The 18,951-nt window shown below is 38.5% G+C and overlaps 1 protein-coding gene across 1 annotated transcript in view; it reads right to left on the bottom strand.

Annotated features, from left to right (window-relative positions):
• Nucleotides 1–12,039, bottom strand: part of Spmip2 (sperm microtubule inner protein 2) — a 71,598-nt gene extending 59,559 nt beyond the window's left edge. The window contains exon 1 of the mRNA XM_046459156.1: nt 11,907–12,039. Within this exon, the coding sequence (XP_046315112.1) occupies nt 11,907–12,039 (133 nt within the window). The remainder of the gene's footprint in view (nt 1–11,906) is intronic.
• Between the last annotated feature and the right edge of the window lie 6,912 nt (nt 12,040–18,951).

Below are 18,951 nucleotides of genomic sequence, written 5' to 3'. Positions count from 1 at the left end.
GGGTGTTGAATTTTTCAAAGGCCTTTTCTGCATATATTGAGATGATCATGTGATTTTTATCTTTGATTCAATTTATGTGCTTGTATGATGCTTATTGATTTGCATATGTTGAACCATACTTGCATCCACAAAATGAAATCAACTTGATCATGGTATATGATTGCTGCACCCTTTTTATTTTTTATTTTGAGACAGAGTCTTACTAAGTTGCTTAGAGACTTGCTAAGTTGCTGAGGCTGGCTTTTTTTTTTTTTTTTTTGCATTTAGAGGTACAGAATTTACTTCAACTATTAAGGAGTTAGGTAGGCATTACAAAATGAAGCTTGTACACGTGCCAATCTTACTAACGTCACTTGAGCACAGATGCATATAGATACATATTGACGTCCAGTGCCTCAGGGTGGTGGCGTATCTTCTTCTAGTGTCTTAACATTTATGAGCTTGTATTTGACACTTCAGCAAAGCTTTACGCCAGGTTGGATGCGGTGGTTCACACTGTAATCTCAGTGGCTTGGGAGGCTGAGGCAGGAGGATCCCGAGTTCAAAGCAATTTCACAATGCCCTAAGCAATTCAGCAAGATCTTTAAGAAGAAGTGAACAAAACTCAGGAAGCTATAAAATCACCATATGTCAATGTGGTACATCATTTTTGTAGCTCACAATATTACTTGGACAAGTAATATTTTCATGGTATAAAAACACCTCAGAGCACTTTGCACCATATTTATTCGTTTATGGTTCCTTTGGAACTTAAATTCTAGGACAAGGCCTTTAATTTATTCAATATTCTAGCCCAAAGACTATGGCGGGCTGCCCGAAGACACGGGCGCTTGACAATCCCTGAGGCTGGTTTTGAACTTGAAGATTTCTTTCTTTCTTTTTTATTTTTATTTTTTTTTTTTAGTTGTAGATGGACACAATATCTTTATTTATTTTATGTGGTGCTGAGGATCAAACCCAGTGCCTCACACATGTGAGGCAGATGCTCTACCACTGAGCTACCACCCAAGCCCTTGAACTTGAAGATTTCTTGAGTCACTGGGATTACAGGCAGGCCCTTCCATGCCTGGCTATATATGATTTTTTCAATGTGTTATTGAATTTGATTTGTTAGGATTTTATTAAGAATTTTTTCATCTATGTTCATATCAAGGCTATTGGTCCATAATTTTCTTTTTTTGTTGTTATGTTATTATCAGGTTTTGGTATTAGAGTAGTACTGATTTTGTAGAACGAATTTGAAAGCATTCTTTCTCTATTTTATGGGCTAGTTTGAGGAGCATTGGCATTAATTCTTTAAAACTTTGGTAAAATTTAGTAGTGAATTAGTTTGTTTCTGGGCTTGTCTTAGTGTGGAGACGTTTTACTGCTACTTCAAATCATTGCTTGTTATTGATCTATTTAGTTGTAGTATGTACTCTTGGTTCATTTCCATAGGTCATATATTTCCAGAAATTTATCCATTCCTTCTAGATTTTCCAATTTATTGGTATATATTTTTAAAATATTTTTAGTTGTGGATGAACACAATCTCTCTCTCTCTCTCTCTCTCTCTCTCTCTCTCTCTCTCTCTCTCTCTCTCTCTCTCTCTTTCTTTTTATGTAGTGCTGAGGATTGAACCCAGTGTCTCACACATGTCTCTACCACTCAGCTATGATCCCAGCCTCAGTGGTATCTTTTGTAATAGCTCCTTTTTCATTTCTAATTTTATTTATTTGGATCTTTTCTCTCTTTATTTTCACTAGTTTAGCTAAAGGTTCGTAAATTTTGTTTAACTTTTTAAAGAACCAAAGCTTTATTTCATTGATCCTTTGTACTGTTCTGTTCTTTTAGTCTCAATTCAATTTATTTCTGCCTGAAAGAAATAAAGATGACCTAAAAGTGAAAGAGGGAAGGGGAAGGGGAGCTGGAAGGAGGGGGCAAGGGAATAGAAGGGAGGGTGGACGTGATCAAAATATTTATGTGGACGTAGGGAAGCACCACAGTGAAACAGTTAACTGGTACAATTAATACGTATAAATAACTATAATAAAAAAAGGAGAGTTAGGGTTTGTAAGCTATTATGTTTAATTTTATTAAGTCAATATTTATCATTACTTTCTCTAGAATGCCAGAGTTGTTCTATGAAAGTATCGATGCTGGCGGTGTGTTCTTTTTTAAAAAGAACATATTTAAAAACAATATATTTAAAATGTAGTGATTATAACATAATAATCATCATGTGCCCAGTGCAGTGGTGCAGGCCTAAAATCCCAGCAGCTCAGGAGGCTGAGGCAGGAGGATCAAGAGTTCAAAGCCAGCCTCAGCAAAAGCAAGTCAGTAAGCAACTCAGTGAGACCCTGTCTCTAAATAAAATACAAAATAGGGCTGGGGATGTGACTCAGTGGTAGTGTGCCCCTGAGTTCAATTGCCGGGGATGATGATGATGATGATGATATTGATGTAACTGTTCCCAATAAATTATTTTAAAGAAATGCTATGTTGTCAATAATTAAGAATGCAAGGAAATAATAAATGTTGGTGAGGATGTGGGGGTAAAGGAACACTCACATTCGTGGTGGGACTACAAATTGGTGCAACCAACCTGGAAAGCAGTATGGGTATTTCTCAGAAAACTTGAAATGGAACCACCATTTGATCCAGCTATTCCACTCCTTGGTCTATATCCAAAGGACTTAAAAACAGTATACTTCTGTGATGCAGCCACATCAAGGTTTATAGCAGCTCATTTCACAATAGCCAAACTGTGGAACCAACCTAGATGCCCTTCAATATATGAATGGATAAAGAAACTGTGGTATATATACACAATGGAATATTACTCAGCACTCAAAGAGAATAAAATTATAGCATTTGCAGGTAAATAGAAGGAGTTAGAGAATATCATGCTAAGCAAAGTAAGCCAATCCCCAAACACCAAAGGCCAAATGTTTTCTCTGCTAAGTGGATGCTAATCCATAATTGGGGGCAGTGGCATGGAATGAGTGGAGGAACTTTGGATTGGCCAAAGGGGAGGGTAAGGATGGGAGGGGACATGGGGTGGAATGAGATGGACATCATTACCCTAGGTACATGTATGTTTGCACAGATGGTGTGATCCTACTTTGCATACAACCAGAGAAGTTAAATTGTGCTCCATTTGTGTACAATGAATTGAAGAGCATTCTGCTGTCATGTATAACTGATTAGAACAAATTAATTAATTAATTAATTTTTAAAAAGAAAGAAAATAAATGCTATTTTTGAGGTTTCCAGGATATTATATGTGAGATTATCTGATATATGACTGCTTCATATTCCACAGACACATTGACAATAGGTATCAAATACCTATAGCTGTGGCCATTTTTTAAAAATCTGTAAAGTGGGGACAATAATATTTACACCACAGAGTTTCATAAGATTAAATGAAATAATTTATGTAAAGAATTTATGAGCTGGGGTTGTGGCTCAGTGGTACTGAGCACTCGCCTAGCACGGGTGAGGCCCTGGGTTTGATCCCCAACACCACATAAAAATAGATACGTAAAGATATTGTATCCAACTACAACTAAAAAATAAATTTTTTTAAAAAAAGAATTTATAATAGTGCCTATTTTAAGCAGTCAGTAAATGTTACATGATGAGAAGGAGGATGAACTGGTACATACATTCAACATGAACTGGTACATACATTACTGGTCTATGGTCATGTTCTTGTTTTAATTTTAAGACACATTTATAAAATGAATCAAATGTTGGCTATTTATTTGAGAAATTGGCATATGAAACCATAGTTCATTGTCTGCTTTAATCCAAGAATGCATTTTATTTCCTGAATTCCATTCTTTCAACACATTAAAATTGAAAAAATATTGCTGTGGTTATGTTGCCAGGACTCAAAAAATATTCATTAAAATCATGAATGAAGTAAATCTGAGAAATATTGCATTAGACATTAGATCATCCAGCATTTCCTTTCTGCTCTGCATCTACAGCATAAGTTTACTGGCAAATGTCCAAAAACTGGCTCTCCAGGGGAAAAGGAAGTTTTAGCATTTACTAGTTTTTATGGTATAAATATTCCCACCATGGCCAATTTCAAACTACCAATGTAATATCACTGAATATAAAGTTGGAAAGAGATGCTGTTAATAATCCACTCTGTCAAGCAGGTGTAAGCCGACTCCCACACGCTACTCTTACAAACACTTTCCTGATTACAGCATGGTTCATTCATTCATTATATCACTAGTTCTCAACATGTGCTCTACTGACTTATTACATAATCTCACCCAGGAATTTATTAAAAGTACAAAAATCTTAGGCTTTACCCACCTTATGTCTCCTGAAACAGAAACTCTGAATGTGGGACCTAATAGTCTGAGACTTAACAATTCCTCCAAGTGCTTTTAATGTGATTTTAATTAAACCATGGCATCATACGATTGCAGTTGGTTCTGAAAGGGTGGACATGCCAACCCAGCAGCTTACATCATAAATTAGTGTACCAAGACTAACAATGCTGGTGTTCTGATTATTTTTTTTTAATATTTTTTAGTTGGGTTATTTTATTCATTTATTTATGTGTGGTGCTGAGAATTGAACCTAGTGCCTCACACATATGATGCAAGTGCTCTACCTCTGAGCCACAACCTCAGTCCATGGTGTTCTGATTCTTAAAAGCATTGAATTATGCACTGTAAAATTGCGAGTCATATATTTCTGGAATCCACATTGCTTGCCATGTTCATTGCAGCACTAGTCACAATAACCAAGAAATAGAAACAACCTGTGTCCATCAACTGATGAATAAATAAAGAAAACGCAGCATGTACATGCAATGGAATACTATTCAGCCACACACACACACACAAAAAGAATGAAAGCCTTTCATTTGCAACAACGTGGATGGAACCAGAGATCATTATGCTAAGTGAAATAAGCCAGGCAAGAAAGACAAGTACCGCGTGATCTCACTCATATGTGAAAGCTAAGAAAGTTAATCTCATAGAAGTTGAGAGTAGAATGGTGGTTACCAAAGGCTGGAGAGAACAGCAGGGGATGGGGAAAAGCTAGGGAAATAGGTACTAAGTTAGATAGAAACAAGTCTTCTGTGCTATTGCACAGTAGGGTGAATATAGATAATATTAATGTACTGCATATTTCAAAAGCTGGAAGAATTTTGAAGGTTTTTGCAATAAAGAAATGATAAATGTTTGAGGAAGTAGATAAGCTTAACCTGACTTAAACATTCAATGCACACATATATTGAAACATAGTATTGCCCAGTTAACATGTGAACTTTCATGTTTTATATATAAGTTAAAAATGAATTTAATTAAAAGGAAAAGAAAAAGGATATCAAGATATTGCTCTTGGGGGTAGGAAGGTAATTTTACCTTCAAATGTTATGTTTTGGTTGCTGTTGAGAAGCTCTGAGAAGGGGCAGTTAGGAGCTACTGGCTATGATCTCTGGTGACTTCTGCAGTGGAGACCATGGGCAAACTTCCTGGGCTAACATTGACACATGTCCTGCTAACCCACTTGTATTACTAGTTGATTGTTTGGAAGTCACATTAATGCAACCCCAAATTCATTTATACCCTCCACTGTATTGGCAGAGAAGTACAGAGTTTCCGGCATGTTCTGAAACTTTGGACTGGTGCATCCTATAAAGGTCAATCTGGTGCCCTAGGTAGGGTTCTACCCCCAGCACAAGTTCATCCAACTGCCAAAATGTCTTCAGTAACAGCAGCACATTTTATTTTTGGACATGTCTAACTTCTTCCATGCTTTGAACTGTAATCTGGCTTCCTGTACAATTCATATATGGGTCTGAATTCTGAATTCTAGTTAAAAATCTCTCATTGGATGCCATTTCAGATACTAGGAAGACTCACACTAGGCTCTTTTGCAAATCAGGCTTCTCCACTGTTTTCAGGTGTTCTTTATGTAATATGTTTCTAGGGCTCCATCATCCTTCCTCCTGATGCTCTTCAATTTATAAGTATTTCCCTTTAAAATGTGGCATGCACAACTCGAGTCAATGCTACGATATGGTCCAATCAAGGTAGAATCTGTTTGTTGAACACAGAGCTCTGTGATTATGTTAGTTCTGTCAACAACTGTGCTAAACTCTGGGTACATCTTGAGTTTATGATCAGCTACAAACTCCACACCAAACAATTACATAAGGCCTACTCCAATTGTTGATTATTAGTCATAAGTGTAAAGTTCATATTTATTCCTATTAAATTACAACCTTGTTTGGGGGACCTTTACTTCTAAAAGAGCAAAATCCATTATAATTCAAATTGTCATCTAATTTTTCACTCTTTCTTCCTCCTAGGTTTTCACCTTTAGCACATCTCTCTCTCTCTCTCTCTCTCTCTCTCTCTCTCTCTCTCTCTCTCTCTCTCTCTCTCTCTTTAAAACCACTGGCAAAAGTATTGAACAGGACAAAGCTAACTCCTGCTCCTCTCTTTCAATCAATTAATAGCATTAAAGGTTAAAACTTGAATGAAATGTCTAAGTGAAGTACAGTTAAACATTGACTCTCAGTTGCCAATTTTACTTTCCTCTGACTTTCAGCTGACATAGACTGAGAAATGAAAATCTGCAACCCCTGTAAATAATTCCTAGGAAGCATTTAGAATGCCTAACAAGTATTTGATATTTGAAGTATAGATCCCCATTCTTTGCTGTGTGCAGAAGAAGATAGTTTGAGAATAGTACAGAATAATTTAAAATTTGATTTGGAATTAATTGAAGAATTTTGAGAGTTATACTATAAAGATAACCAGTATGAAAAAATTTAGATATTTTTGCACTTTGAGGAATTTTGTGTTTATAAAATAGTTCTTCACATGGCTTCTTAATTCTATTAAAATAATTACAACGAAAAAAAATTAAAAGATCTTTTACTTAACACAGAAGAAATCTATTAGTAGCTAATTATGTGAAATGTGAAGCTAAAAGCCAATAACATCATGATCACAAATACCGCAGTTCAATTCAGGCGTGGTCTCTGAGATGACATCTCATCTGATACTTTCAGAGCATCCAGAGAAAAAAGATTAGAAAATGTGCTTTCAGCAGACAGAGTGGAGGCACTGTGGGAGGGAGGGGAGTGGCTTTTTGCTTTTATACATGAATAACCCTTGCTAACCTAGCACCACTGCATGTCGATTGGTTCACTTTGTTTTTTTTTTTTTTTTGGCACTGCTGGGGATTAAATCAACAGTTTCACATTCACACATGCTAGGCAAGTGCTCCACTTACTGAGAAACACCCTGAGCTCCCTTGAAATAAATTTTGATAAATTTATTCTGATATAAAATGGTACCAATGATCCTACTTATTTAAACTTCCCCTTCAAAAACAGTCTTGTGTATTATTGTATTACTGCTTATAGGAAAGCAAATTAACTTTACAAATTTAAATATGCAGTCAATAGGCCCCCTTCTATAATTATTACTCAGTAGCCACAGATTCCTCACAATAACCAAAATATCATATTTAAATGTCCTTAAAATGGGAGATTCTAAGAAATTGGAGCTCTGGTGCATTGCTGGTGGCAACATTAAATGGTGCAACTCCTATGGAAATTGGTATGCATTCTTCAAACAATTAAACAGAGAGATGACTTAAGACCTAGCAATTCCATTTCTGGGTGAATATCTGGAAGAAGTAAAGGAGAGGACTTGAACAGATATTTGCTCACCCAAGATCCTAGCAGCATTATTCACAATGGCCAAAAGGTATGGAAGCAACTTGAGAGTCCATTGATGGATGAATGAACAAACAAAATATGGTACCAGAATATCTATTAGTTTGCAAGGGTTGCCATAGCAAAATGCCACAGACAGGGTGGCTTAAACAACAGAAATTTATTTTCTCATTTTGTGGAGGCTGAAAGTCCAAGATCAAAGTGTTGTCAGAAATGGTGTCTTTTAAGTCCTCTCTGCTGGCTTGTAGAAGGCCACCTTCTTGCTGGGTTCTCACACAGCCTTTCCTCTGTGCATGTACAGATAGAGAAAGCCCCGGTGTCCCCTCATCTTTTTAGGGACACCAGTTCTAACAGATTAAGGTCCCATCCTTGTTACCTCATTTAACATCAATTACTCATAAAAGTCCAAGTACAGTCACATTGGAGGCTAGAGTTTCAACATAAGAATTTTGGTCAGGGAAGAGGCGGGGAATTCAGTCCATAACAATAGGCAATGGAATTAGACTTAAAAAGGAAGAAAATTCTGACACATGCTATGATGTGGATGAACCTTCAGCACATAATACTAAGTAAAATAAGCCAGTCCCCAAAGGATTCCATTTATGTGAAGTTCTTAGAGTTCTCAAATTCACTGAGAAAGAAAGTAGAATGGTGATTGCCAGAAGTCGGCAGGAGGGAAAAGTGGAGAATTAGTGTTTAATGGGTGCAGAGCTTCAGTCCTGCAAGACAAAAAAGTTCTGGAGATGGATGATGTTGATGGCTACACAACAATGAGAATGTCCTTAATGCCATATCTGTACCCTTGAAAAGGGTGAATTGTGTGTTAGGTTTGCTTTACCACAATTTTCAACAAATGAGTAAAACACTCTCAGATTATATTTAGTGTGTGACCCCACAGAGCACTCATTCTCAGTGGATCTATTTCTCCTAAAGCAAAAGGGAACACCCACTCTAACCATGTTGCCATGTTGTGCCTTCAGGCTACAACCACCAGCCTGAGCCCCTGGTTTATGCTTTTATCGTGTTGTCTTTTCAAAGGCATTTGATGGGTATTTCATCTTTTGCCTTTCCATACAATCTTAAATTTTTGGTGTGAATTGCAGCTTCTTTTTTTCCCATGTATCATCACAGTGATGATAACTAAATTATAAATTTACTGAATTAAGGAAAATCAGTTTGGGGACTTCCAAGTCCTGAAAGAATGTAAATGATTTAACCATATTGTCAGATGTTAATTGACTCTAAAAAAGCAGAAGTGGAAAGTCCCAGGCTGATTATGTCTTCTGTTTCTTTCCCTTCCTTGACTAATGTTCAAAAGTAGGGAATGCCTGGGTCCTAACACACAATAAATATTTGTGAATAAATGAATACATGTGTGTAGGCAAACTATAAAAAGAATTCCCCACAAACCAGTCATGTGCAGACCGCGAAGCATCACATTTTGGGATAGTATTACATTATGGTAAGAATAATTTCCCTTTTAAAATACAGTTGATAATTTTCCATGTAGACAGAATTATTTTTCAGACACAGCAAAACATTTAGAAGTGAAATTTGATTCCATATCAGTTATTCCCTTCTGTAAATCAAAAACAAGAAAAACTGGGGCAACTTCTGCATATCTGTCTTTATGCCTTTACAACAGATTTTAATGCAAATGTTTCAAAATTTGCTAGACCAAGAGAAGAGAAAGAAGAGAACTGGGACAAACAAATTTAGATTTTGCAATGTTTTGCATTGGAATTTATACATAAATATGAATAATATATATTATAACACTGACATTAAAAAACCTAGAATTTTTTTGCAATTAGAATGAATGGTTATAACTGTTTAAAAATTGTATTAATGATTACTCCATGTATACCACTATTACATTGATGGATGAGGAGAAGGCAAAAGGATATGGTCCATCTCTCAGGGAGTATATAATCTATTAAAAAAAAATAGTCCTTTCTTTTTTTCCTTCCTTCTTTCCTTTCTTTCGTGTTAGGGATTGAGCCCAGGAACACTACCATTGAACTATATCCCCAGCTGTTTTTAATGCCTGTTTTTTTGTCTGCCCCTCCCTCCCCCAAACAAAAAAACACCAGACTCCTCCTCAAACCTGAAATCCTCCTACCTCAGCCACCTGAGTAGCTTGGATTACAGGAGAGCACCACAGTCCCTGTGGATAGTTTTACCTGCTACCTGTAATCCCAGCTATACTGGAGGCTAATGCAGGAGTATTGCAAGTTCGAGGATAGCCTGGACAACTTAATAAGACCCCATCTCAAAATAAAATAAAAAAGGCTGGGGATGTGGCTCAGTGGTAGAGGGCCCCTGGTTTAATTCCAAGGGCTGTGGTAGGGGATGAAATCCCACAGTCAAATACATGTGAAATGTGGGGTTGACAGTTTGTTAATTTTTTTATGAGAAATAGAATATAAAGCAGATTTCCAAAATCACAGCCAATCCATTAACTAGACCATTATGACATGCTATATTCTTATAAGAAAATCTCACAGTTCTCTACCTGCTTCAAAAGCTAATCATTGCTGGGCTGGGATGTAGCTAAGTGGTAGGGTTCTTGCCTAGCATGTGATAAAGCCATGTAAAAAGAAACAAAGAACTCTCAAAGATAGTCCTTGCACAGATGAACAAATTAAGGTGATGACCCTGGACCAATTAGCTGAACTCCCTATAGCCCACTTATCATTCTGTTCACAAATAATATATAGATAGATAGCTAATTACATTTGCTTCATTGGGATGCTACTTTTCTGTATTAATTATTGTTGAGAAAAATGCAACCATTTCAAAATTACATATCTTTTTCTAGTATGTACACACACACACACACACACACAGAGGGGATTCTGGGTCTTTTGTTCTCTTGGGGAGGCTCTCTAAATTGGCATCTCTTCTATATTTTATTTCTCCACCGTTTCTTTAGGGTTTCCTTGTGGCTGCAGCCTGGCTCCCTCAAGTTTGTTTGCCAGCTAAAAAGACTAAAGTGGGGAGTCTTACTGTGCTTTCAATTTTGCCTTTTTTCTGAAGTCTATCCCCCCCACAAAGAGGCTGGGTGGGCAGCAGGTGAGCCCCTGGAGGAAGGGGATGGGTGAGATGCCTTCCCTTTGAACTTTCAGGGATTTGCTCCCATTACGACTCACAATGCACCTGCAATACTTAAAGCTTTTCCATTTCTACTAGAAAGCAAATCTGCCTCTTCCAAAGGAGCATAAGTAATCAACACCCTGGTCAGCTCTGTGGGGAATGAGGGGAGAGGAGGGGCCTGGGTGAATAAAACATGGATTGGATGGGAGGCAGCAGGTGGAAGCTCTTTATCCGAATTCTGTTTCTGTATGTTAGTCTCAGCAGTCCTTTAAAGTGATTTTTTTTTAAATAAATCATTGAGAAAATAGTGTTAGAAAATTTTGGGATAGAAAGGAAGGTACTACAAAGGACTCCTTTCCATCACATACCCTATTCCACGCAAAAAAGAAATAAGCAAAATTAGTGAACAATTATGTGTTCCTTCTACATTGTCCTTTTATGCTTGGATAATTATTGACCCAGTTTAGGAATAAAAAGTTATCTAGAATGACTCTCTGGATAGGAGAACAATCAGTCAAACATGTCAGTTAGTGCCTATGCATAGTAAGATAAAGAAAAACGCCTGAGACTGCAAACTTCTCAAGAACTTGTCAATCAGTTTAGTCCTTTACACTTGCTTTTTAGTGTCCTTTGTGTTAGGCTGGTCTTGGTGCTGAGACTGTATATGTCTTCTCTCCCTATCCTCCAAAGCAGGAACCAGCAAAAAAAAAAAAAAAAAAAGAGTCCCAACAGTTTTGGTCTCCCAGCTAGAGCTGCCCCCAAATAGGCAGCTTCACAGAACTCTGCCTGTGATGTACCTACTGTGGACAGTCTACCAACACCAGCAGTCCAGGAAAATGATTGAGATGCTGGGAAACAGGCAATAGGCTAGAACCAACATGGACTTGAAAATGGTTAGAGAGAGAGCCTTGGTCCCTGAAGATAAACAGGGAGGTAAGACAGAGCAAGCAGTGGCACTAAAATAAGAATCACACAAATCACAAATCATACTATATCTGTTTCAGCTGTGGCTTGGGGTGTTCAGGACAGAATCAAAGTGGGCTTTAAAGTTGTATGACTAACTGGAACACAGTTAGCTACACCCATGTAGCTCTCTTACCTCCTCCAAACTCCCAAATTGGATGAATTCCAGTGGCTTCTAGTAAAAGCTGGTGCCTTTCAACATGGGGTTTAACACCACCTGGTCTGATGTCAGGGAAGCTGGATAAGGAGGTGGAGGTTGCTGTGGGCATGACTGTAGTCCCCAACCACAGGGTGAGCCTAGCACACCAGAGATAGTGTGCTTGCCGGCAACAGCACCTGTGGCCCGCACCAGCCTTCTGAGCACAGAAATAATACATCTGACCCACTTGAATCTAATGTATGAAATATGATATGTCAAGAGCTTTGTAATGTTTTGAACAATCAATAAAAAAAAAAGAAATAATACATCTGCTACTTCACTTCTGCCTTCCAAATCTCACAGAAAATGTTTCCTGTGGCCCAGACTATTCCAAAACTATATGGGGAATGGGATTCTGGGAATTGTAGTTCCAACTTAGCTCACATGACAACACAAAACTACCCTGTTCAAGTCATGGCAGAGAGTTCAGTTTAGCAATATTACTATGTTCTTCTTCTTACTTGTCCTTTATATGGATTTGACTCTAGTGTTAGGCAATATATATCGATCAATAATAGGAACTGAACAGATAGCTTATCATTGAACAAGGCAGAGAATATATTAAAAAATGAAAGATTTTATTTTAATTTTTACCCCTAAGCAAGTAAAACAGTTCAGAATGCCCCTTGCAAAACTTAAGGACATCCCTGAATTAACTGGGAACAATTTAGGATAACTTCAGAGCCTTCTTGGGTTTATAATGAACTCAACACATGGGCTTACGTGAGTTATCTTTAGTCAAGAGGAAAGAAAGAAAATAACATGGACCAACAACCATGAACCTTAAACCCAAAATCATAAAGCAGAGATTCTCAATCTCCCATATTGACTTGAAATTGAAGTTTCTTCACACTGGAGTTCACCCTTCATAATGTTCCATGAGCAGCAGGGAATTGTTTATCAAGGAATGATTAATGAGGTCCTTGATAACATGTAGATGCACATAAATAGCTTCTTACATTATAGTCTTCACATAAAACAAATCCACGCAGACAGACCATGTTTCCACAGCATGCCTCCGCCCCCCAGAAGCAGATGCAGAGTTCACACAGCATTGTGCAATTTACTGCGGATTTCTCATTTCAGTCTTTATCTTCTGAGTGGTTATGTGTTTAGGTCAATGATAAGCTTTCACTTATTTTCGGCTCAACCCAAGGGAGTCTAAGATACTCCCTTTTTTTTTTTTTTTTTTTTTGAGAAAAGGGAAAAAAGCAATCTCTGAGATACGGAAAGTGAGAATTTTGTTTGTTTTGTATCCATGCAGACAAGGCATCCCTCAGGGCATTTCTGCATCTCAAAGGGTTTGTGTGTGCTCAGGCGCCTGCCTGCACACCCTGGGGGAGGGTGGCTATAGGGAAAGTGAGCATAGTTCAACGGTGGATCTTGTGTTCTAAGTGGCTACAGAATCCTCAGAAAAGGAAATTAATGTGATCTGCCACATCAATTCCTAGTATTGTGAGATGACAGGTTTGGGAGGTGTTTTGTTTTTTTTTTTAACATCTTTATTTAGCTCACATGACTAGCATATCAACTTTGTTCTGTTGCCATTTTGTGGAAAGAAGGCAGGGATAGCTACTTATAAATTGAGCTTTGAAAGACTCTAGAAATCTTTAAAGGAAAGAGATGTGGGAGGTAATTTTCCTTGCTCATAGCAGAGAATTTATTTAACTGAATGCTATCAGCATTTATTCACTAATCTTCCCTTAACTTCACATGGCTTTGTTTGCATAAGTTTTGACAACTCAGATTCCTAATTATCCTGTCATCAGTGCTATCATTCATTGGGGCTGAAAAACAGATTTCCTTTTTTTTTTTTTTTTTTTTTAATTTTTTAATTTTTTATTGTGGGTTGTTCAAAACATTACAAATTTCTTGACATATCATATTCCACACTTTGATTCTAGTGGGTTATGAACTCCCACCTTCACCCCATACACAGCTTGCAGATTCACATCAGTTACACATCCATTGATTTACATATTGCCATACTAGTGTCTGTTGTGCTCCGCTGCCTTTCCCATCCTCCACCCTCCCCCCTCCCCACCTCTCCCCTCCCCTCCCCTCCTCTCTCTCTACCCCCTCCACTGTATAACCCTGAGGGTCTCCTTCCATTACCGTGCAATTTACCTTCTCTCTCCCTTTCCCTCCCACCTCTCATCCCTGTTAAATGTTAATCTTCTTCTCCTGTTCTTCGTCCCTACTCTGTTCTTAGTTACTTTCCTTATATCAAAGAAGACATTTGGCATTTGTTTTTTAGGGATTGGCTAGCTTCACTTAGCATAATCTGCTCTAATGCCATCCATTTCCCTGTAAATTCTATGATTTTGTCATTTTTTAATGCAGAGTAATACTCCATTGTGTATAAATGCCACATTTTTTTTATCCATTCGTCTATTGAAGGGCATCTAGGTTGGTTCCACAGTCTTGCTATTGTGAACTGTGCTGCTATGAACATCGATGTAGCAGTGTCCCTGTAGCATGCTCTTTTTAGGTCTTTAGGGAATAGACCAAGAAGGGGAATAGCTGGGTCAAATGGTGGCTCCATTCCCAGCTTTCCAAGAAATCTCCATACTGCTTTCCAAATTGGCTGCACCAATCTGCAGTCCCACCAGCAATGTACAAGTGTACCCTTTTCCCCACATCCTCGCCAGCACTTGTTGTTGTTTGACTTCCTAATGGCTGCCAATCTTACTGGAGTGAGATGGTATCTTAGGGTGGTTTTGATTTGCATTTCTCTGACAGCTAGAGATGTTGAGCATTTTTTCATGTACTTGTTGATTGACTGTATGTCCTCCTCTGAGAAGTGTCTGTTCAGGTCCTTGGCCCATTTGTTGATTGGGTTGTTTGTTCTCTTATTGTCTAATTTTTTGAGTTCTTTGTATACTCTGGATATTAGGGCTCTATCTGAAGTGTGAGGAGTAAAGATTTGTTCCCAGGATGTAGGCTCCCTATTTACCTCTCTTATTGTTTCTTTTGCTGAGAAAAAACTTCTTAGTTTGAGTAAGTCCCATTTGTTGATTCTAGTTATTAACTTTTGTGCTATGGGTGTCCTATTGAGGAATTTGGAGCCCGACCCCACCGACTGTAGATCGTAGCCAACTTTTTCTTCTATCAGACGGCGCGTCTCTGATTTGATATCAAGTTCCTTGATCCATTTTGAATTCACTCTTGTGCATGGCGAGAGAAAGGGATTCAGTTTCATTTTGTTGCATATGGATTTCCAGTTTTCCCAGCACCATTTGTTGAAGATGCTATCCTTCCTCCATTGCATGCTTTTAGCCCCTTTATCAAATATAAGATAGTTGTAGTTTTGTGGATTGGTTTCTGTGTCCTCTATTCTGTACCATTGGTCCACACGCCTGTTTTGGTACCAGTACCATGCTGTTTTTGTTACTATTGCTCTGTAGTATAGTTTGAAGTCTGGTATCGCTATACCGCCTGATTCACACTTCTTGCTTAGCATTGTTTTTGCTATTCTGGGTCTTTTATTTTTCCATATGAATTTCATGATTGCTTTCTCTATTTCTACAAGAAATGCCATTGGGATTTTGATTGGCATTGCATTAAACCTATAGAGAACTTTTGGTAATATCGCCATTTTGATGATGTTAGTTCTGCCTATCCATGAACAGGGTATATTTTTCCATCTTCTAAGATCTTCTTCTATTTCTCTCTTTAGGGTTCTGTAGTTTTCATTGTATAAGTCTTTCACCTCTTTTGTTAGGTTGATTCCCAAGTATTTTATTTTTTTTGAAGATATTTTGAATGGAGTGGTTGTCCTCATTTCCATTTCAGAGGATTTGTCGCTGATATACAGGAATGCCTTTGATTTATGCGTGTTGATTTTAAATCCTGCCACTTTGCTGAATTCATTTATTAGCTCTAATAGTTTCTTTGTAGAGCCTTTTGGGTCTGCTAGATATAGAATCATATCATCTGCAAATAGTGATAATTTAATTTCTTCTTTTCCTATTTTTATGCCTTTAATTTCTTTCGTCTGTCTAATTGCTCTGGCCAGTGTTTCGAGAACTATGTTGAAGAGAAGTGGAGAGAGAGGGCATCCCTGTCTTGTTCCAGATTTTAGAGGGAATGCCTTCAGCAGATTTCCTTTTTATATAATCATTTAAAAAAATAGTACAATGCACACTAATTTGAATTATACAAACATTCCCATCCTTTTCTTTTTTAAAAAAAATGTGGGCTTTTAAATTACTTTTTTTTTTTAATAAATGGTTAAAAACCAGGCACAGTGGCACACACCTGTAATCTCAGCTGGGGAGGCTAAGACTGAAGGATCACTTGAGCCCAAGAGTTTGGAGCCAGACTGGGCAACATAGCAAGACTCCCACCTCAAGGGAGAAAAAATGAAAGAAAGAAAAAGCCTCTATCTTAGAGGTAAATTGGACCTTGAGGAGCAATATTGGGTTTGGGGACTGCAGCTTAGGGGTAGAGCATTTACCTAGCATGCGCAAGGCCCTGGGCTCAATCCCCAGCACTGAAGCAAAAAAAAAAAGAAGAAATAGAATTGGAGCATGTGGGAGCTTCAAGGAGCAGAACATGTAGGGTTCCTATTACTCTCAGATCTGCTGACTTTCCCACAATGTGACACATGTAAGTTATTTTCCTGGTAGGCTTCTTTTTTTTTTGGTGGTGGTGGTGGGGTACCAGGGATTGAACTCAGAGGCACTTGACCACTGAGCCACATCCCCAGCCCTATTTGTGTATTTTATTTAAACACAGGGTCTCACTGAGTTGCTTAGCGCCTCGCTAAATTGCTGAGGGTGGCTTTGAACTCTCGATCCTCCTGCCTCAGCCTCCCAAATTGCTGGGGTTACAGCAACTGTGCCTGTGCTACCATGCCTGGCTTGGTGTGCTTCTTTACCATACAGGTTTCACAGTTCCAGAAGAATTAGCTCAGAATTTGGAGTACAGGGCCAGACTTGGCATTCATCAAAGTCTCCTGTAAGTGGTTGTTAGAAAAATTACATTTGGAGGATCAGTGCCCTAGATTTGGAATTGTGGTAAGTTCAAGTTGCCTTCAGGGAAATTCTGATGGTTAATTTTGTGTTAAGTTGACTGGGCTAGAGGATTTCAGATAGCTGGTAAAGTATTGTTTCTGAGTGTGTCTGAGAGGCTGTTTCCAAAAAACATCAAGATTTGTGTTGGTAGACTGAGGAAAGAGGTGCTTTCACCAATGTGAGTGGGCATGATCCAAGCTGTTAATGCCCCAGAGGGTGGTGGGGGGGAACTGACGGTGGAAGGGTAATCTTGTGGAACTACATCACTGATTCTGGTTCTCCAGCTTATAGACACAGATCACGGGATTTCTCAGCCTCCCTAATCACTTGAGCCAATCCCTCACAATAAACTTCTTTCTGTATATCTACATTTATCCTCTGTTTTTCTAGGAGATCATGACTAGTACAGAGAGTTTAGTGTTACCCATAATAGAAAGTCACAAAGGACCCAGAAACTGGATGTGGCTCACATTTCATAGCACACTGTCTTTTTTATTCCCTGGCTTGCTACCTCCTCTCCCAGCCATGCACTGGTGAGTTTTGATCACTGTTCAGTGAACCTGGAAGCTTCTACATTTGTTCCAGCCATGTAGGCTTGCTGGCTCTGCCCTCAGGTCCCCTCTTCTCTGTTTCTGGGGTGGTTCACTTGACTGCCAAGACAGAAATAGAGCAGATCTCCTCCCCCTCCCCCAGAAGGAGGTTTCCTAAGGTTGTGGTAGGTACTTTTCAGGGCCAGGGTCAGGCATCTTCCTGATTAGGGACTCCATCCTGCTCAGGCTCTGCTTGTAAATGGAATAGTTGGACTCCTTGGGGCATTAGGTTCAACCTTGCGACCAAGCAGAAGTCACCGGTCTGCTCATTTCTTCCCCTCAAGTCATTACATCTTCTGCACTCTTGCAGTTTCCCCAGAATTGTCTCTATTTTAGAAGGTGCTGCCCCAAACACATGATCTGTCCAATGTGATGATTTGATATACGCTTTCATGCCATTGTTCTTGAGGAAGTGGATAATCATCTATGCACCTCAGCCTTTTTCTTGGGGTATTTTTTTTCCACAAGGTGATATTGGTGGTCAAAAGGGCCTTTTAATAGGCACTGTGAAAGGGTTTACCTTTTCTGAGATAATTGCTGGCAATTGGCATTAGCAAGAGAGTGAGGCACTTTATCCTTTATCACTTGCTGTGAATGAAATTGACTAGGATCATACGCAGCAGGTGTCAAGGGTAAAATGCTTCCTCGCCAGAGTTCAGCATGTGCTTTTCTCTTCTTGCAGGAGAGGGAGGAAAGGAAAGGGAAATGGACTGAAGGTAAACAGACAAAGATGACACCCATAGTAAAAGATTTTCCACTAGAACACCCTAATGAGATATTTCTATTCTTCCTGACTATAGAATGACACTTTTCAACCAAGATTATATAAACTAGTGAGTAAAGTTTATAGGTAGAATTCTAAAATCTGCCATCTTTCCAGAAATTTTTTTTTGGGGGGGGCGGGGGTTACCAGGGATTGAACTCAGATGCACTTGTCCACTGAGCCACATGCCCAGCCCTATTTGTGTATTTTATTTAGAGACAGGGTCTCACTGAGTTGCTTAGCATCTGGCTAAATTACTGAGAGTAGCTTTGAACTCGTGATCCTCCTGCCTCAGCCTACTAAGCTGCTGGAATTATAGGCATGCACCATTGTGCCCGGCCAGAAAATATTTTTAATGGAACTTGTTTTTCTTTAATTTTATTGAGATCAGGTTTACAGGAAAACCCAAAAGGCAGGTTAAGAAATTATTTCGTAGACTCAGGAGACTGAGTTTTCAAAGGATCCGTGTTTTCAAAGCCAGCCTCAGCAACTTAGTGAGGTCCTAAGCAATTTAGCAAGATTCTGTCTCAGAATAAAACATAAAAAGGGCTGGGGATATGGTTCAGTGGTTAATTGCCCCTGGATTCAATCCCCAGTATTCCCTTAAAAAT

The sequence above is a fragment of the Marmota monax genome, unplaced genomic scaffold (genome assembly GCF_021218885.2).
Source record: "Marmota monax isolate L192 unplaced genomic scaffold, Marmota_monax_Labrador192_F-V1.1 WCK01_AAM20220418_F8-fsc00002, whole genome shotgun sequence".
Taxonomy (NCBI): domain Eukaryota; kingdom Metazoa; phylum Chordata; class Mammalia; order Rodentia; family Sciuridae; genus Marmota; species Marmota monax.
This window is presented reverse-complemented; position numbering and strand designations above follow the sequence as displayed.